The sequence below is a fragment of the Brachionichthys hirsutus genome, chromosome 2 (genome assembly GCF_040956055.1).
Source record: "Brachionichthys hirsutus isolate HB-005 chromosome 2, CSIRO-AGI_Bhir_v1, whole genome shotgun sequence".
Taxonomy (NCBI): Eukaryota; Metazoa; Chordata; class Actinopteri; order Lophiiformes; family Brachionichthyidae; genus Brachionichthys; species Brachionichthys hirsutus.
In genome coordinates, this window is record NC_090898.1 from 2,418,579 (window position 1) to 2,439,619 (window position 21,041).

Below are 21,041 nucleotides of genomic sequence, written 5' to 3' on the forward strand. Positions count from 1 at the left end.
GGAAAATGAATGGGGAGTGGTGTACACGTGACATTCTTGGCTCCAGCTGCAAAAACACTTCAGTAAACCCAGTAAACGATAGATGTCTTTTTCGGCACAGGACTGCATCTTCTTTTGTACTACTGCTGCCGACATCCTAAAGGCACCGTTAGCCAGACAGAAAGGAATAACAAGGAGTTTGTAAATCAACACATTTCCTGCGTGGTACATTGATTGGCCAAAATAAGCAGGTCTGCAGTAGTTCAGATACAGCGGCAATGATGGAATATGTGGGGGTGTCCCCGTTGTCAAAACAATGATTCAAGTATTTCGGGACTACTCTGACGTTTTGATGACCAGAAGGAAAAATGTGTGGGGAGAAAGACGAATTCTCATCTCGTGCTTTTTCCCTGCATTCTCCTTGGCTTCCTTGTCCAAGTTTAGCCACACGCGCTCACAGTTTTGCCGTGATGCTGCTTCTTCATGCCTGTAAGTTTTGTGTGTCCTACACATCACTGATTTATAGATGTGCACTATTACATATAAGGGTCAACTAAGGCACTTGGTAGTGAAGTGAAGTGTTTAAATACTGCAAAAAACTGTAAAAACAGGTCATTTACAACTGATTTTATTAAGGAAGCAAGTGTTGGTGCTTTGGGCTTGAGTACATTGTAAAGTGGCGCGCGTCATGAAAAAGGTTGCCGACCCCTGTGATGGACAAAACATGCAGGCTGCTGCCAAATATTGAATCGGAGACTATTTAATAGAAGTGCTACTTTTGAACAAATACTACTCAAACTTGATGATATTCAATGCAATGTCATCGTCCATTCAGCCTCTGTTTGAATTACACAGTAGAGGAAAATGATATTCTACTGCTGATGAAGATTCATCAATGCCAAAATTGTAATTCTTTAAACACACAAACATACAACCATTAAAATAAGTAAAAGAGGTAAGAAATACAGAAATGGTCAACACTCAGCACCAGGTAGTAAAAAGCAGACCGGATGTGGCCTGTGTCATGTTTGGTGTCGATCGGCTGGTTCCATCTTTTGGCGTTTATGGATCCAAAAAGGTCACTGCAATGTACCTGACACCAGACGTCGTTGGCAGGCCTTCATGATAGTGGGTGAGGCGGCCGGGATGCATGAGCGTCCAGCCTTTACGAGGGGCCTGAATGGAGCAGTCATAACGGAGAAACCTGCATCCACCACCCTGCAGTCACAGCAGAACACAAAGTATCAACACAGGGCCGTTTTACTTACGTTACCCGAGTTTAAAAATGCCAAAGTCAGGGTCATCGACCATGAAACTCTCGAGGTAACCTGCAAAAGTTTAAAAAATCACTTAAACCGATGCTGGTTCTGCATGTGCTAGAGTTGTACTCTAGATTCTGTGATTTATTAGATATTATTACCCTCCATCATCCTCATCAAGTCCCGGCCAAGAAGGTTTTTAGACCAATAGACTAAAGTGAGGTTTACTGTCATTCACATACAGCAGATTATTAATCTTCTTTGATAATTTATCTTCTTAGTCCTTTGTGAAGGGACAAAAATTATAAAATTATATATGATTTGATTTTAAAATACCAAAATGTTGAACTTCACTGTCAAAACTTGGAGTTTGATTGAAAGGATCACAAATCACTGGACTGCAAAACACAGAAATGATATAAATGGAAGGTTTGAAGCACTATGGGGTAGGAGGCAGCTAATGCCAGCTCCAGAGAACATCTGCGCGGAATAGTGGCCCAAACGACCAGCTACAGTTTGTGCAGACCTGCTCAAGAACTACAGGAAACGTTTGACCTGTCATTGCCAACCGAGGTTACACTACAACATATTGAGTTGAACTTATATATAATATCGACCAAATATTTATTTTCTGCACCATTATACAAATTAATTGTTAAAAAAATATATCATAAAATGTGAAATCCTGGAATTTTTGTTTTTTACATTCCGTTTCTCACAGTTGAAGTTTACCTATGATGAAAAGTACAGACCTCTCTCATCTTTCTAAGCGGGATAACTTTTTTAACCAAATACTTTTTTGGCCCACTGTATGCATCGGAACAATTTGTGATAAGTAAGGCATTTTCTCAACCCTATATGTATATAATTAGAACACATTCTCAATTGATTATGCCACATGAACAGTTACATCCATAATTGGATCACATTTTTGGGTAAATCACATTTGGTATTTAATCACAGTTCCTGTTCGTAGTGACAACCTCTTGAAGACAACAGATTTCTATGAACCTTTGAACACGCTCACCTGGTAATCGAGGCCCAGCTGATTGAGTGCGAGGTTTACAGTAAAGGTGGAGGCATCGTGGTGCGGTTTCAGAGAAGGCTGCTCATCTGGCTTGTATCTAACAACAAAGGCCAAGTCAAATTGAGCCTGCAAAAAGACAAAGAGGTTATGCAATATTCTGTATAGAAATGATGGCAGGGTATGTGCCTTTCTCTTGCTTTTGAGACGCAGCAAGGTTAACTTGTGTCACCTGTCCTGTAGCCCAGCGGCCCCCAAACCTTTCTGCTCCACGGACCGGCCATTAAGGTGTTGTAGATAAATACAACAAAATAAAATGATACGACCAACACAAAGAGCGTAATAACTTGTAAATATAATAATAAAGGTGAATCCACTGTGTACTTGTGTGTAAGTTTATTAGCAGCGTCCTTCTGACATGCACCTTAGCCTAGCCTTAGCAATATGGATCGCCACCAAGTATGACGCTCTCAGTGCACTTGCATTTGTTGATGTGGCGGCCCTCAGTAATCGCTTCTGTCCTTCTTGTTTCCTTCAAAATACTCCAAAGGCTTGTTTTTTAAATGCAGGGTGCTTGGTCTCCAAGCGGAGAAGCAGTTTCAAAGGCTTCATTGCCTTATTGAAGAGCCGGTCAGCGCATATTATGCAGAGCGGGCTTGGTGCGCGGGAATCACTTGTCGCGATAAGTAGCTTATGGGTTTAATATTAGCGTTAGCGTATCACTAGACCGAGACACGCATTGTGACATGCGTCAAGAGTGAGTCGTAGACGGATGTAATGGAGAGCATCCGGTCATTTTTCAAAATAAAACATTGTTCAGACCCAGATAATAAATAAAACGGAAATAATGCAAGTTATTTATTCGTTCTGTGCGGCCCGGTACGGCCCGGGACCGGTCTGCGGACCGCTGCTGTAGCCTATATATCTTTCTAGCACCTCCTCATTTATCCTGGTGGTCAATGCTTTTATTGCTGAGAACTACAGCCTAATAATCATCTCAACAAATATCATGGTTCATGATATTTCACCCCAAACCAGTGATTTAACCAATGATTAAAACATACATTGATAGCATACAATCAGTTAGATCAGTTAGAGTGCTGTTATTTAGATTGCTTAGGTGTAATGAAGTTCGGCCTCTGTGGCGCAGGTGTTTGAGCGTGTCGTCCTGTGACCGACAGGTTGGCGGTTCGATTCCCGGCACAACGATGTGTTCACTGTTGTTGTGTCCTTGGACAAGACTCTTTGAGTGTCTATAAAACCAATGCATTATTATCTGGTGTCTCTCATCTTGCACTTTTCAAATGTGTGCCAATCACCTCGCACGTTGCAGCAGTGCTGCCATCATACAGTGTCCCGGTGAGTGGGAACATCTCAAGTTATTTCTTTCTGTTTTTCTGGAATGTTGAAATAATTCTGTAGGCCCATTTATTTTAGGTCCAGTAATGGCTGATCTTGCTCGTTGTATTCACTTTCATTTTCATCTTGGTTCAAGACATTGGGGAATACTTTGCTGTCTGATTAACCTTGAAGGGCTGCTCTGGAAAGTACAAATGTTAAACTTTCTCTGAAGTTATCTCAGAACTTCAGGAAAACCGAAACAATTTTTTCTTCAGTGAATGCAATAAGCTTCCGTACGTTTGTCAGAAAAACTTCCTCTTCCTGCAGCTCGTACACACGGGCCAGCACTTTGCCACGCGGCAGCCACCGGACCTCCGTTACTCTGCTATTGCCTTTTGGAACGCCACTCGCTACGTCGTCACGTCGCAGACAGACAAATCATTGACAGTGCGCCCTGATCATTCCCCACGGCACAGCTGACGATCTCTCACTGCACACTAGCGTGTTGCGGCACACTGGTTGAAAATCACTGCTCTATTGGGTTCAGGTCAGGCGAGTTTGCTGGCCAACCAAGCACAGTAACACCATGGTCATTGGTGACAAGACTGTCGCTTAAAACTTTACGTTTAATCGACAGACTCGTCACCATGGAGGTTTGAGTTGACGTTAAAAGTAACGTTATTCGTGGGTAAAACAAGTTTAAAACTAAAAGTCAACAAATGCTTTCAGTGACGCTAGCTGCTGTCTTTAGCGCTAAACACCGATATATCGGTGACCTAGTTACCGTCATCGTAGCGTTGGTGTGTAATACAGACACAAATATTAGGTTAACCACATTAAATCTGAGAGGGAATTAGCCCCAACCCTAATAATGGCTGTTATAGGCTGTAGCGTGACGTTCGCCTTACCTTGGTATAGTAACCAGGATACATTTTCTCTGTTATCGGTGCAATGTAGTCCAGCAAGAATTTGTGCCATTCCTTTTCAAAGTTGATTTGATTCATGTGGATATCAACTGTAGGAACATTCTCATAGCCGCCCTGGATTCTGGAGTCCTGACAGACAAGAAAATGTGGAGATTGAAATCTCAATTTATTAAGGATCAAGAAAACTTGATTATTTAAATGCAAATATGTAAATGCGAGAAATGTATAAGAGCTAGGATCGATTGGATTTGTTTAACCCTTCTGTTATCCTTAAATACTACTATTACATTTTATCCCGGATCAGATTGACCCCAGGGATAGTTGAATCCAGAAAAGGATTTATAGAAAATTGTTGACCAAAGTTTTTGTATCAGGGAATTTGTTTAGTTGTTGAATACTTAAACACCTTGATAATGAAACATTGATCTGTCCTCTAGCACCACCATCAGGCCAAACTTTAGAATTAGTTAATTATTAGAATTTATTTATCTTGAAAATATAAAAAAAAAAAAAAATCAAAACTTGTGATGTAAAAATCTCAAAATCCTGAAAAGCAAAGTGTATCAAATATGATAAAATCTTTTAAAGCCCAGTCTAAGTACAATTTCTAGTCAGCGACTTTAGAAACTGGCACGGCACCATTGAACCAAATAACTGAACGCCAACAAGGCTGGTGCCTTTATTATTTATACATCTTTTTACTGACTCCATCCTGGATCTGATCCAAATATTTCAAACTGAAACTCAAGCTGCAGTCGAATAGCTCACGAGAGGGCGTGGGGGGACAAAGACCCCTTCACCTTACGAATGACTCCTGATGAGTCTTATTGTTCTGGTGGTTTCTGTCCTGTCTTTGCTTTCTGCTCCAACAGCAGTAGAAGTATCTGAACGCCCTACTAGTCATTTAGAACTGATGAAGCTTCTTGGATGAGAGGTGGAACGTCTTGAACCTAACTTAAACAAACCCAATTGATTCTTTGTTTATGCTCTTCCGGTATGACTGAGAACCCACACAGAACACACACAGAACCCACACAGAACCCACACAGAACACACACAGAACACACACAGACAGCAGGTATGCATGGCAGATAATGTCGACAAAATACAAAACAGCAACTCAGTCCAAAAATATAAGCTGTAATTGAAGATCTGTATTTTTTTCTACGTGTTCGCTGTCGTAAGTCGACGACTTACGACAGACCGACTTTACGACCGCACTGGTCTGTCGACTGTTTTTCTGTTTACGCCGTGTTTTTTCAACATACCGGAACGCGAGCGAACGAATCGAGCGTGCGGCAGTTTCTCACCCACGACGTCTACCGAGAGGACATTGTGTCTTTCTACCCCTCATTTACAGAATCATGACGCAGCGTAATATACTTAGGGTAATGTAACATCTGCTGACTTACGGCCAAATCGGCTTACGAGGGATCCCTCAGAACCAACTGTGGTCGTAAATCAAAGATTAACTGCAGTTTTCTTGGTCAGGATTAGTTTTTTTTGTTTTTGTTTTTAAACCTAAAGCTTTCCAGGCAACGTTTAGTCATTTACTTTCTGGAGAGAAAAGAAAATAGTCAATCATCTACAAAAACAACCGTCCAAGCAGCACAGTAGGGTATCAACATCAAACACACCGTCTAGCCCAGAGCAAAGCCATTTGGTAACGTACCACATTTCTTCCTCCGGACCACTTGCCAAAGTTTTCCATTTCTTCAACAAGGTGATTGCAGGCAACATCAGAAAGAATTGGGAACCAGTATACGTCAGGACAAGGCTGAGAGACAGGAGACATGGGACAACAGGACTGTATGACTAAAGTGCATATTAGAGTTACAGAAATGCACACACACACACACACAGAGAGAGACACGTGCCAGTTATTATAAGTAAACCTTTCTATTCACAATGAGATCAAAGGTCAGTGCTGATCCTGAATGTGAACTTCAGCACTGGACAGCTCCATATGTAGCCAACTACCTATGGAGCTGTCCAGTGCTGATCCTGAATTAAAACAGCCTCTCTCTCTCTCTCTCTCTCTCTCTCTCTCTCTCTCTCTCTCTCCCTCTCAACCCAGCCGGTCAGACAGATGCCCATCCACCATGAGCCTTAGGTTCTGTCCAAGGTTTCTGCCTATTAAAGGGAAGTTTTTCCTTGCCTCCGTCCCCAAAGTGCTTGCTCTTCTGGGTCAAGTTGGGTTCTGTCTTTCCCTGCTAATCCTGTAAAGTGCCTTGGGATAACTTTCTGTTGTGATCTGGCGCTATAGAAATAAACTTGAATTGAAGTGAGGTGAATCTCACCGTTTCAATCAGCTTGTCTTTCATGATGTGCGTGTAGTTCTCGTGGATGTAAAGATCTCGCCAGTCCTGAAAGAAACGTCGACAGCGTCTTCCCATTTAGCTGGTTTGGAAATTGCTCTTATGATAGCTTCATCAGCAGGATTACCACATTCCTCTGTTGCACGTTTGGTTTCTACTGCTTCTGAAAATATTTGGATGGAATGTCTAAAATATACGTAAAATAAAAACGACTTGACAAATTCCTTGTGATTTGCAATCTGGAATAAAGTAGGAAGCCATTTTCAGGAACATTTTAGTGCTTTTTTTGAGCATGGCATCAGAGGAAAATGGCCAAACAGTGACTATTATGGTCTATCAAGTGCCACGGTTCGCCGACAACACGACAGCGAGCAGTGCGGAATAGACATCTTCAGGCATCCACCTACCAGCGGGTTCTCAAAGATCTGCCACAGATCATTGTGAAGATGGATGGTCTGATAATTTTCCACCGACAGGATGCGGCCAAAACTTTGCATGTTGGTCAGATGCATGAAGATTCCCTGGAAGAATATCAAGTCGACTTTTACAGCTCATGTTGGTGATGAGTTCATGTTTTACTTTAGGCTCTAACACTGATACATTACTTATGATAAAAGAAATACCAGAAAGAGCAAAGACAGGGAAGGTCAAATCGAAACTCCCACTGCTGTACATCCGGTCATCCATCGATCGTGTTGATACGGAATCCCGCTTTTTCCATTTACTGACCTTGTTGCGAACGACGTGGCAGTACGCCATGTCAGGGTCGAAGTCGTGCGAGCTGAAGAGCTCGTAATCTGTGAGCTCTGTACGGAGGAGGCTGGCCTTGAGCAGGTACACGCTGGACACGTACGGAACATTCCACACACCCCTAACACAAAACACAGCGTTCGACCATTTATTGAAACAATTCTTACTTGCTACAGTCCATTTGAGTGTCCCTTTTAACCCTGTCTGTCCTTATCCAGCCTGCAAGCAGGATAATCATGCCTGTATAGGTGAGCGCCACCTACAGGTGTGGTAAACAAGGCGTCTGTTAAGTCAATTCCAGCGAAGATGGCAGCACATTATTTTAGATTTATTGTTAGTTTGCATCGGTGGTGTAAAATCATTTTACTTTTCTAATGTCACTCTGCATCAATTGAGTTATCGAATATTGGTTTTATTTTTATGTTTTATTTTTATTTGTATTGTTAAATTTGTATTGTTAATTGTTGATGATTTATGTACGAAGGACTTTCAACGGAAACAAGACTGCAAGGGCTTTTTAGAAATGCTCCTCTTAGACAGGATGTTTGACTTTATTTGTACTGTAATACATGCTACTGTGTGACTGTACTTGTACTCTAACATTCTATCTAATAAATATATTCATTCATTCATTCACACAGAAAATGAAGGTTTTACAAGAGCACGGTGGCACAGTGGTTAGTGCCGTCGCCTCACAGCAAGGAAAGTCGTAGGTCCAAATCTGACTTGCGGCCCTTCTGTGAGGAGTTTGCATGTTTTCCCCGTGTCTGCGTTGGTTTCCTTCCGGGTTCTCCAGCTTCCTCCCACCAAAAACATGCAGCTTAGGTCCAGGTCATTATTGAAAATTAACTTACCTGGTCAAATAAAGGTTAAAGAGAATAAATGATGCGAGGGCAGCGCTCCAGCCTCACGGACAACATTCCACCCGCAGAGGGACCCTCCCTCTGTCGGGACTACAGCATGAAATTCACCCCTCAGACTTGCCCCCGGATTTCTTTCCAGCATCAGCAACTCGTCACTTGTCTGGTAATGTAAATTGTTTGAAGCTACTTACACTCTGCGCCTTTGAACGATATCCACATAATCTTCAGACCTGGCGTAGAACCCATCTGCACTGAGGGCCCCCCAGAAGTTGCTCCACAATCGACCAGCTCGAGTTACCATTGGAGCCACAATAGGACTAAGAGTAAAATGGGAGTTAGTATATGTCTTTGTTCCTAAAACGATCATCTATGCACGTCAGTCTAATAGAAACAGACTTACTGGGTGTGCTTTTGTGATTATGCAGCTTCAGCTAGCAAGAGTACAATTAATAATAATAAAAAACACATGAATATACTTGCAGGTTTTGTTCAATAAGTATTTTGAGCATTTTCTTATTCTTCATGACCACTTCAATGTCCAGGCTGAGGAAATAGTCACAGTCCTTGTCCTTTCGGCATGTATCACTAAAAGGAAGGGAAAAAAAACACTTAGAGATGAAGACATATGCTGTATGCAACTAGAGAGCAATACTGGCACAGTCACTACCTAACCAATATAAAGCTTCCCACATGTACTGGCACTGGTGCCTGTTGGCTTGGATTAATTCTGCTGGGGCCACGACCACAAGGAGTGTGACGGCTTTGATCTACATCGGTTCCAGCTGCTCTTTCAACCCTTGGTATTCTCCACATTAATGTTTCCCTTCTTCCATGGTATTGACACGTCACCACTGCCCTCGTCGGCTCTTTGTCCTCCACCGCCACTATTTCCTACACCGAGTATAATCGGATCAACTGGTTCACCTCTAATTCAAGAGGCTTCTTCAGTTCTAAATGCCTGGAAGAGGGTCCAGATACTTATAGAGTAGTGGTGGCAAACTAATTTTCTCTAAGGGCCACATTAGCATTATGTTTGCCCTCCAAAGGCCAAATGTAAACCATAACACAGTAAACAGTAAAAAAAAATACTCCATAACATGCTGTTTGATAACCCTTTAACTCTTTCGCCGCCAGAGTAATGACAATAAAATATTCAGTTTTGATATCACTTTTTTAAAAGGTTGTGACTTAAAAATTGTTAGAGATAAAGACATACTGTAAATGAGAAAAATCATAGTATGAACCAAGTATGTGATGGGAATAAATTAACACATCTAATTGTGCTGAAGTTCACATTCAGGATCAGCACTGGACAGCTCCATATATATATACTACCTATGGAGCTGTCCAGTGCTGATCCTGATCCATATGTAGCTGGGATCAACATATCAGCACATGCTGGAAAAAACAAAAAAGTTTAAATAACTTTCAATAGTCACCTCCAGCAGATTATTGATTTCCTGACTGCAGCGTGTTGCTATTGTTATTGCCATGTTGCTGAATTTTTCCACTCGATCAGTTCACTACTTAAGTTACAAACATTGCATATTCAATTGTATAGTTGTACAAAATATATGGATACATTATTGCTGTTATTATAACATAAATAATTTCAATTGATCAGGTTAAGAAAACCACACTACTCCATCGATCAATAATCAAACTTATTGAAGTAAATAATATTAAATAATAGAATTCCTCTGAAAGGGAGTCCCCCTCCAGAGAATGACTTGGTAACTCCTTATTCTTTCCTTCTTTAGTTCACCTGTGGTTCCCACTGCTTTCCTCTTTTCTTTTCCAGTAGTATGACTACTGACTGTTTGGATCCATGCCTAAGGGCTAAAAAGACACACACGAAGCGAAAATGTGCACACAATGTTTCTCCCAATGGCAGTTCGACATAAACTGAACCTTCTCATGTACCGTAGATTCCGCCTCCGTTCGTGAGTGTTCAGATCGCCTCGGATCCACTTGAGTGTTCGAATTAAAATCAATTTTTTTGGTCTAATACAGAGTCGTTCGACTACCGAGTTGTTCGAGAACCGAGCTTCCACTGCATATCAATTCCGGATACGTCTCTCTAGTCAACCACTGGTTGCACAGAACTTACAAGGCTAGGTTGCGAGCAGCAGCTCTGTCCACATGCGCCTCAGGCTCAATGGACCTGAAATCCCGATATAGGCTTCCGTAATCTCGCAGGAAAGAGCTGACAAGGTGCGTATGATGTTCTTCCTGCCAGAGGAGAAATAGTCACAAAGTTAGTTTTGCATAGGTATGCTAAATTACTTTAGGGATTGATATGCCCATCCAGAAATACCATGAAAGTATACAAGTAAGAAAATTAACATCCACAAGTAAAGTAGTTCATATTAGTATGTGGTCTCTTAAATAAGACAAATACTACAAACGGTAATTTTTCTATTTCTCTGGCCTTATCGCCAAAACTAAGGGACTAGTCTCATATCATATTATTTTCCATTAGGGTCCAGGTAATCACATCCCCAGGAACAATTCCGATTGGCTCAGAGAGAAGTGACATTAGAGTGAAGGCCATTAGCCTTCACTCCAATGGAGTGAGGCCAATGGAGTACATGCAGACGGGTAAATAAGAGTTTATATGCAAGCTGCATACGAACATCGGTTGGAGCACACGAAGAGTAAACTTACAAATAGTTCGGTGGCTAAAAAGTCCAACCTTAATTCAACCTCGTACTCGGTACGGAATGGGACGACAAATGGTGCACAGGAAAGAGGAAGAGAGGGCGAAACCTTGAGAGGAGACGGTCTGACCGAGGGCAACGCTGGGCTTAAGCTCTATGAGTCTGGATCGATTGCATTGGAGACAGCACAACTTTATGAGCAGCAAGTTGGTAGAAATTTACTTACAATGTGCTGTGTTAAATGTGGATTGTGCTCACTGAAATAAAAAGGAGGATGGCCATATCAAAGGTCTGCAAAAGTTGTAGGATGGTAGATACATGCACAGCCTTGAGGCCGTTTGTAATTCTGGGTCTTTTAAATAAAATGTACTCGACTTGACCCATATCTCCGATGGTAGCCCCACATCAACACGGTGGATCGGAACATTGAGTTCACCCGTGAAGATGTTCAGGACTTTGCTGTACACCTTGAAATGGATGGAAACCTCAACATAACAGCTCACAGCTATGTGCCCAACACAGCTAGACACGGCTGGGTGGCAGAGTTAGAGGATGATATGTTCACATTGAAATGAAGACCTGGAACAGCAAACAAAGATGCAGACTTCCTGTCACGCAGACCAAAACCCATTGGAGATGTTATCTAAGAATGCACTGAGGAATTCCGACAGGAAACAATCAAATGCATCGGAAAATCCCGAGACAGATCAGACAGGAGGAGTGAACTGGATCGGTGTTGTTAGCTGAAATGAAGATGCGCTGTCAGAAAATTGCAACGTCTTAGAGCATGTTCAGTAAAGGAAGGAAGGAAGGCTAGAAGCGTAGGAGCAGGACTCTAGTTGTTTCATAACAGAGGAGATGGAAAGAGGAATGGAGGAGGAGTTACCTTGAAGGAAGAGTTGGTGCAGAGTGTTCTAGAGGAGAGCAGAGTGTCGGATGGACAAAAGCTGGAGATTAAGGGTGTCATGTTGAACATTGTTAGTGGGTACGCTCCACAGGTAGGAGGTGAGTTAGAGGAGAAGGAGAAGTTCTTACGCTCCACAGGTAGGAGGTGAGTTAGAGGAGAAGGAGAAGTTCTTACGCTCCACAGGTAGGAGGTGAGTTAGAAGAGAAGGAGAAGTTCTTACGCTCCACAGGTAGGAGGTGAGTTAGAAGAGAAGGAGAAGTTCTTACGCTCCACAGGTAGGAGGTGAGTTAGAGGAGAAGGAGAAGTTCTTACGCTCCACAGGTAGGAGGTGAGTTAGAGGAGAAGGATAAGGTCTTACGCTCCACAGGTAGGAGGTGAGTTAGAGGAGAAGGATAAGGTCTTACGCTCCACAGGTAGGAGGTGAGTTAGAGGAGAAGGAGAAGTTCTGGACTGACTTAGATGAAGTGGTTCAGAGCATCCTAGCAGTGAGAGAGTCCTGATTGGAGCAGACCTCAATGGGCGTGTTGGTGAAGGAAACAGAGGAGATGAAGAAGTGATGGTAAGTTTGGTGTTCAGGAACCGAGGAGGACAGATGCTGGTGGACTTTACCAAAAGGAGGGACATGGGAGTAGTTAACACTTATTTTCTGAAGGCTTGTAGACCCGGGATGAATAACGTACCAACGGTGAGGTGGTGCGTCTACACGAGAGTGCAACGTCTTGTACATGAATATCGGCTTGTGTTAACATTATTAGGTCAAAGACAAACACACAGGCGTTGGGAGAAATGTGACGTGTTAAACCTTAAATATTATTAAACCTTTATTTACCTGGTTGTAAATAAACAGTTTGAGTCTGCTCTTCGGGTAATGGAGATTCAGTAGACGTTCAAAGAACACTGTGGCGAAAGGGGTGGGCTGCTGAATGAAGATTCCAATCAGCACCAGTGGATAATCCTTCTCCTGTTGGAGGAAGAAGAAGAAAATCAAGTGTCAAACTCCATTTTCAAGAGAGGCAGCTTTATTTTGAATGAAAATAGTGCTGCTGAAATGTCAGGAGTGGAGACCTCCAGTGCTGCGAGTGGGTGGAGGTCCTCCTGACACACCGTGCACCCCGTCTCAAACGTCCAAATGTTGGGTATGTAGTTACCCAGGTAATTGATCTGGAGCTGAAACACAACAAGTATGAGCAACATTTCCAAGCATTTTGACAAGCCTGCTGTAGCTCCCGTCTCTTACTGTTAGTAGCCGATTAATCACCGCAAACATCGACTCGCGCTGAAGCTCTTACAAGTCGCCGCATCCGCCCATAAAAACAGCCTCAAAACCCGACAGTCATCGGATAAATGTCACGATTGGACCCGGCGTCTCTGCGGGTGGCTGGAGCGGTGGGCTGGCCAGGACGCGTCATGAGGAGTCAAAAGTATAAATTCCTTTTGATTGACAGGTATTTTGAGACAAACACGTCACGTGAGCATCGGGAGCTCAGTCCCGTCGTACGCTGTACAGCAATACCTCGACCTACAGTATAATTCATTGCTGGACCGAGCTCATAAATCTAATTATCGCTGCATGCCAATTAAACAAAATGCATATTTGGAAACCGAACTCAAACCTGACATATTAAGATTAAAATAACTGATGTTGAAATTGAAACAGAGCATTGAAACTTAATTTTTAGGGGTAACGATAGGCAACTGGAAATCGCATAGAAACGTGTAAAAGGTAAAAAGTGCAAAATCCATGTTCTAGAGCCCAGCACACACTATATTACGCACTTTTTCTGACGGTTATCTCATCAAGTTATTTTCATTCGTCATTGTTTTTTGTTGGGGCCACACAGTGGCCTCACAGGAAGAAGGTGTCGGGTTCGAATCCTCTCGGTGTGGGGTTTGAATGTTCGAATCGCTTCTGCGTGGGTTTTCTCCCCCCCTCCCAAAACATGCAAACATGTGAACTGAATACTTCAAAATTTTCCCTAGTGTACGTGTGTGTGCACGAATGGTTGTCTGTTCCTGTGTGGCCCCACCTCTCACCCCTAGCCAGCTGGGATAGGCTCCAGCAGCTCCCATTACGTGCAACGCGGAAAAGCGAAGGAAAATCGATGGATTATGCTTCTGTACCTTCGTTTGTCTGTTCCCATGGATGATAACAGGTAAGGTGTCATAGAGCAAATTTCTGGCTCGAACTCGTCCATCTTCAAACTTCAGCACCACCTCATCTAAAAAAAAATACAATGTTTATCAATTTTGCAGGGAGCCAAGGGAAACTTTGTTTTACTGTGAAATCCTATGTTGTACAGGGAAGAGTAAATTGTATATTAATGGCGTTTTTCCAAAGCAGACTCATGAAATGGGCACACCCTAAACATCCATGCTTTCACAATCCATGACTAAAATACTGCTGCAGACTCTTCATATTGCATTCTGCTCAAGCATGACTTACAGCTTATAATAAAAGAAACATAGGAGAAGAATCTCATGCACTAAAGGGCACGACGCGCATGCCACGTTCTAGTTCATAAGAACCATGACATTTCCTTAAGGTGCTATTTTAACACCTTTAAGTAAAATTCGCAACAAAAAGCTTTGTAGTAAAAAAGAAAAGTGTCTTTTTGGTTTACTGGACAAACCAAGAAACGACGTTACAAACACTCACCAAGAGCTCCGTGAAGATTCTGGAATAGCCTGCATTTGACATCCAGTGTGATGTTGATGGATTTCTGAAACATGCAAATAAATTATTTACATGTTGTTACAATAAGCAATGATTTACAAATGAGCGTCACTTATTTAAGGCTTACAATCAACCCGGGGGGGTCAGGTGAGGTATGGGGTGAGGTCATTTTCACCTCCTTGCTAGTCTAACTTTCTCTTATTTATTAAACACATACAGTATATATATATATATATATATATATACGTACAGGGCCGTCAACAGACTTGTTGGGGCCAGGGGCAAGCAGGAAGCACATGGGCCCCTATGGTCCTGAGGCCCGGGACAACAGACCCAACGTGCCACCCCGTCGACGGGCCTGAATATGTTCGGGCTGCACCTGTTGCCGTGATCTACCCACCAAACAACCTAACGAAAGCACCCGCCATGTTTGCCAGGAGGTGTGGAAGATCAAGTACGGGTTCCTTACGAAGATCATCGTGATGGTCCAGCGGTTCCACGACGTAGTGAACGCAGGGGGGCGCCGGACGATGGCCGGGACTCCCAGCCATTATATATATATAATGGCTGGGAGTCCTGGCCATTACATGTATATATATGTAAATGTATCAAAAACGATTTACAGCTACAGGAGAAACACTTAATGCCTTTTTGAGAGACAACTTCCTTCATTTAAATGCTGTGTATAAATATGGAAACATACAGATTCCTCCTCAATAGGCTAATCCTAGAATAAAAAACCTGCAGAACAGTGTAAATGTTAAAAGGCCCGGTTTCTGAATTCTATTGATGCTTCATGAAACTAGAATGTAGTTTGTGACACGCTCTGGACTAGAGGGCCGGCCTTCATCGTCCCCTGAAGTTATATTCCTATTGAAACCACAAAATTAAATGACTGTAATCCTCTAAATATCAGAAGGCATAACAGTGTAATATGAATTTTAAAACGAGTCAGAGTATGTAAATATTGTATGTATATATATATATATATATATATATATATGATATGATTCCCGTCATTGTTAGTCATGAAGTACAAACACGTGAATAAATTGCATTGGAACACATCTTACTCTTTTGGTTGGATCAATGTAAGTCTTTGTAAAGAACAGCTGGTCACTGTCACCGTCAGCGCCGCTCCACTCGGCAACCATTTCTTTGATGTTTGGAAGGTAGCCAATGAAACCTGGCGATTGAAAGGAGACAGGAAGTGAGACAAAGATGTCCTTTCTTTAGAATTGTTAAATAAAATGTGATCGCCGTACTCGTCATTAACCGTCATATTGTTTGCACACACTCACACAAAGAAAATTGCTCCATTTGAATTGACATGTATTGTTGTTTGACAAGTATTTTTTAAATTCAGCGTAAATTTCAGATATCTGAAATTCTGACCAACTATAAAACCGAAACACGTGATTCTTTATTTTAAGAACGACCTACGCCTCCTTTAAGAACGAACTCATACAAGTCCTGATACCACGAGACAAGGGAAACACAACGCACCCCCGGAGCCCAAGAAGCGGTTGCCTTGGGTGACGCGAGGGTGTTTGTCCTCCAGGTGTCTGTCGGGCCAGATCCGGCTCTCAGAAGAAAACAGCACCTTGTGTTCGGCCTGCTGGAACTTCTTCAGCAGCTCCGTCGGCCCCGAAGCAAAAATCACATCATAGCTGTGTCAGAAAGGGAGAGAACAAAAAAAAGGCTGACTGCTCTGTGTGTGTATTTATACACAGTAGTACCTCAACACACGAGTGTTCTGAGACTCGGGCATATATTTGAAATACGAGCCAGGAATCCTCCCGGTCCCTGAACACACGCTCTCTGCTCATAGAGCCACGGCAGCCTGGGTGCGTTCGTCGGTGTTCACTGTTCATGTGACATTTATTAAATGTACGTTTCCCAGCGTCACCTCTAGGTGTCACCAAAGGGCCAACAGCTGTGGAAACGTGCGTCCGCCAGCCATCCTGCACATTTCACTCTTGATACGTCTGAACTTTGATGTGGGAACGTCAGGTTTTTGAGAGGACGCACGGTTGATACGAGGCCCCTGGTCTCCGGGACACACATCGACCTTTGACCTCATCTTCATGTCCACCAGCGCTCTAGCTTTTCCCGTCATCGTCCCAACATTCAGTCCCTACTCTCAGTCCTAAACTCTTCCATTCCCTCTTCTCTCGGTGCCGATGCACCCATCTTCCTCCTCTTCTTCGTCTCTGTCTTCGACCCGCAGTAATCCGCTGTCCACCAGCATCCCGATGGCGGTCTTTGTTGACCCGGGCTTTCATCCGGGCTCGGGCCCGACTCAAGGTGCTACATGCTAACCGTGCTAGCTACGAGGCTGCGTGGCCATAAAGACTCCGTACCTGTCGATAAAAAGGATGATTTGATCCGGACTCTTCAGCTCCTCCAGTGCAGCTTTGAGGAGTCGTACTTTCTGGCCACCTCCTGGGGTTGCCATGGTTTCGCCGCTCCTCCAATCATCACCTTGACCAAGAACCTCGAAACAGACAGATACCAACTTACTTCTGTTTGAGGGAGCCAGTTTAATAGTTTTGTTCCTTGTAACATGAATAAAGAAGAATTATGACTGTATTAGTGACGAACTATTTAGTTCAGAAAATGGAGATTTATTATCTTTTTTAAACCACAAATTGAGGCAATCCTGGCAAGAGAACACTGTACTTTCAGCTTGTCCCCTGAGGGGTCGCCACAGCAAATCAACCTTCTCCACTTCACCCTGTCCTTTGGATCGTCCTCCCCAACACCAGCCACTCTCATGTCCTCCCTCACTACGTCCATGTCTCTTCTCCTGGGTCGTCCTCTAGTCCTGTTCCCTGGCAGTTCCATCCTCAGCATCCTTCTACCGATATAGTCCCTGTCTCTCCTCTGGACATGTCCAAACCATCAAAGTCTGGTCTTTCTGACCTTGTCTCCAAAACGTCTAACCTCCACTGTCCCTCTTATTGTCTCATTTCTAATCCTGTCCAACCTGGTCACTCCCAAGGAGAACCTCAGCATCTTCATCTCCTCCACTTCTAGCTCCGCCTCCTGTCTTTTCCTCAGAGCCACTGTCTCTAAGCCGTCCATCATGGCTGTCCTCACCGCTGTCTCTAAGCCGTCCATCATGGCTGTCCTCACCACTGTCTCTAAGCTGTCCATCATGGCTGTCCTCACCACTGTCTCTAAGCTGTCCATCATGGCTGTCCTCACCACTGTCTCTAAGCCGTCCATCATGGCTGTCCTCACCACTGTCTCTAAGCTGTCCATCATGGCTGTCCTCACCACTGTCTCTCAGCCGTCCATCATGGCTGTCCTCACCACTGTCTCTAAGCCGTCCATCATGGCTGTCCTCACCACTGTCTCTAAGCCGTCCATCATGGCTGTCCTCACCGCTGTCTTGTAGACCTTTCCTCATCCTGATACTTTCCTCCACCCGTTCCAGCCTGCCTGCACGCGATTCTTCATCACTCTGTACTGACTCTTGGTACTTGTAGTCCTCAGAGACCTTCTTTACGTCTCGTCCTAGTAGCCTCACCTGGGACCTTCTCATACTCGGTTTTCCTCTTCCTCAGCATAAAGCCGTACTGCTGCTCACACATGGGTCCTCCTGTCCTCAACTATTCTGTCCCATAACTTCATTTCCTTTATCTTCCCAGCAGCGTCCGGCGGGTTAACGAACGCCGATTTCCTTGCGGGTTAGTTAACCCGGGCCTTCGACCGACCCGGTATCGCCAGCTCCGGCTAACCGCCCACGAGGCTGCTTGACAACGATAAACCAACTTCATTCTTACCTGGACGGTGTAGTTAAAGTACTTAGCCGACCGGAAGAAACGCTTGAATCCATCGGTCTCTCTGGTTGCCACGGTGACAACGAGAAGTTTATCTGGAAGGAATGACGTCACAGAGAAGGTCAGGACGACGAGACGATGCAGCACATGAAGCAACTCAGACAGATTAGTCTCATCTCTACAGTCTTACAATGACGTCATCAGGAAATGGTCATTATTACCATCGGAGCCCGGAGCCCCCGTTTCTGGGTCGGCTTTCATGTTACGTGTTAATTGGGCAACATAAGGCTTTGACGAATGCAGTAGTTCTCAAACGGTGGGCCACAACCCCCTGGGGGGTCGCGGTGCGATGTCAGGGGGGGCGCCTGTGACCGTGGAGAACATGCTTTTTTTGCCGTGCTAGATGAAAGTGTAATTGCACATCCACTCCAGTAGTTGGCAGTGGCACCCTGATTGTTACAGTGTGCGCAAGGAGTATTATCTTTATGGTGTTTTTCGCAGAAGAAGAGAAGTTGTAAACAAACCCTCAAGAGACAGTTCGGAGAGAGACAGAGATGATAAAACAAAGGAAGGTCAGTCGAAAGCCAAGACGAGGAAATATGACGTAGCGTCCGTAGCGCTTGGCTTCATCGTGACTCCGGTGGGAGAAGAAGAAAGACGTGACTTCCTCATCCGATTGCGGATTAAGCGGTTGGATAATGAATGAATGTTGAAGCGTTTTATATTTTGTGCTCCTGAGTTAATGTTGCTGATCAATTTTAATTCATTATTATTTATTGATGTTATTTAATTTAATGTATTATTTAATTGTAAAAATTGTAGTTTAAGGATTAAAAAAATATTTCAGGTAAACTTGAAATATTTTCTGTTGCAGACAAAAAAAAATGGTAATAAAGTAATTATTTGCTGTAAGTTGATCTATATTTCTTTCTTTTTATGTTTATAAGGATACAAGAGTGTTTCTTTTGGCGGGGGGGGGGTCGCGAAATGTTTTTTTCTTCCTCGGGGGGGTCGTAACAGAAAATAATTGAGAAGCACTGGACTAACGTAAACACAGCGGGACCCTGCAGACAGACGGAGCCCCGCCCACGTCCACGTCCACGTCGGCGGCGTGGGAGCAGCCGTGGCGTGGACGGGACTCGTTTCTCCACGCAACACGTGTGTTTCTTAAAAGACGGGACTCGAACCAATCTCCGTCTGCAGGAAACAGCGTCATGCTTGTGAACTACATCGCTGCGGTCTGAGACGCAATGACGTCAGAGGCAGGATTGGGAGATAACGCGATTCATAGTTTTGGGTCGAGCCGAGAAACGACGCGAAATTCCAAACTCACCTTCGGGGAGTCGCTGCTCTTCACATGTTCTCAGTTGGAAATGTACACAGACAAAAAGCGTGAGGAGCCACAGCCAGGACGGCGACGACGTCATTTTTGCAGCGGTTACGTCACAACCCTTTTAATACTCCGGGCGTAAACTCGGGATGGGACGAACACCGCTGGCGCGTCGGCACCGTGTCGAGTGCGCATGCGTGAAACCCCGGATTGGTGCGTATCGCTTTAAGAAAACCCCACGTGACCGACACAGGAGTCGTGTCGTCCGGATGTGCCGCGACAAATAAAAGGAAACAAAATGTATCGACTTGTTGCGGGTGCGTGGATGGAGATCACGTGTTTGGATTTCCGCTTTGCTCCCATTGGGTCGTTCCCGGAAATGTGTGAATGAATCCATGTTTAGTGTTATTTCCTATGATTGAACACTTTGGTTAATAAAATCACACGTAAACATTTTAACTCTGAATTTTATTACACAAATTTGCTATAATTTGCAACTCTTGAGCATTTACACAAACAAGCAGAATGTGAACCCTTCACATGAAGAACGTCACTCAGCAAGTGGAGAAAATGATTTTATACAAAGATGATCATATTTAAGTAAGAGACGAGCAATGGAATAAAGATTACATATTATTTCACAGGCTGATGTTGAGTTTACAGCATGCAAGTTTTTTCCATTTTGTTTACCTGCAATGATTTTAGATCTACAGCAGAGGTCACTGTTGAGTGACCAACACAGTGTCGACACAGTTTGTGTCATGCGTCAATCCGCTCCTTGAGGTGTCATTAACCCATCACTAGCATAAACCGAATAAAGTTCAGTTTTGTTCAGGAATGTGAACTTCTCGGGACACCAGCAGAAGTTCGCCTTCGACTGAACGAACAGTGAAAGACTGACAAGACTATATATATATATATATATGTATTAAATTGGGTTTTATTTTTGTATTTTATTGTTCATAAGGTCACTTTTCTTGTTCAAAAAGTTTGCAAAGTAAATGCAACATCTTCTCCATACTTCCTGTGTCCTTTGTTGTCGGCCCGTCCGAGGCTGCTCCGCATCTACAACCTGTGCTGGTGTTGACGGCCACTGAGAGACGCCTTCGAGGTTCCAGCAGTTTACACAAGGTTCAGACAAGCAGGCGTTTACTCAGGCCTCAACGTAGAGTCTCAGCTGATGTTGGACAAACATGATGAAACCATGGAAGGTATCGATATC

The 21,041-nt window shown here is 43.6% G+C and overlaps 1 protein-coding gene across 1 annotated transcript; it reads right to left on the reverse strand.

Moving 5' to 3' along the window:
* Window positions 1-623: 623 nt before the first annotated feature.
* plod1a (procollagen-lysine, 2-oxoglutarate 5-dioxygenase 1a) lies at window positions 624-20,174 on the reverse strand. Its single transcript, XM_068744997.1, has 19 exons — window positions 19,823-20,174; window positions 18,493-18,584; window positions 17,065-17,198; window positions 16,208-16,371; window positions 15,775-15,887; window positions 14,684-14,747; window positions 14,149-14,246; window positions 13,093-13,194; window positions 12,857-12,988; window positions 10,571-10,692; window positions 8,941-9,045; window positions 8,652-8,777; window positions 7,577-7,718; window positions 7,255-7,368; window positions 6,830-6,895; window positions 6,202-6,306; window positions 4,512-4,658; window positions 2,266-2,391; window positions 624-1,197 (listed from the first exon to the last, which is right to left on the reverse strand). Exons 1-19 carry the CDS (start codon window positions 19,914-19,916, stop codon window positions 1,042-1,044), a joined length of 2,202 nt encoding a protein of 733 aa, XP_068601098.1. The 5' UTR covers window positions 19,917-20,174; the 3' UTR covers window positions 624-1,041.
* Between the last annotated feature and the right edge of the window lie 867 nt (window positions 20,175-21,041).

Excerpts from the sequence above, each read along its gene's own strand:
- plod1a (XM_068744997.1), bottom strand. The coding sequence starts at position 19,916 with ATGACGTCGTCGCCGTCCTGGCTGTGGCTCCTCACGCTTTTTGTCTGT. Across the intron at positions 7,719-8,651 it reads ATCGTTCAAAGGCGCAGAGT|GGGTGTGTGGAATGTTCCGT; the intron begins GTAAGTAGCTTC and ends GTTTTGTGTTAG. Across the intron at positions 1,198-2,265 it reads AGCTGGGCCTCGATTACCAG|GGTGGTGGATGCAGGTTTCT; the intron begins GTGAGCGTGTTC and ends CTGTGACTGCAG.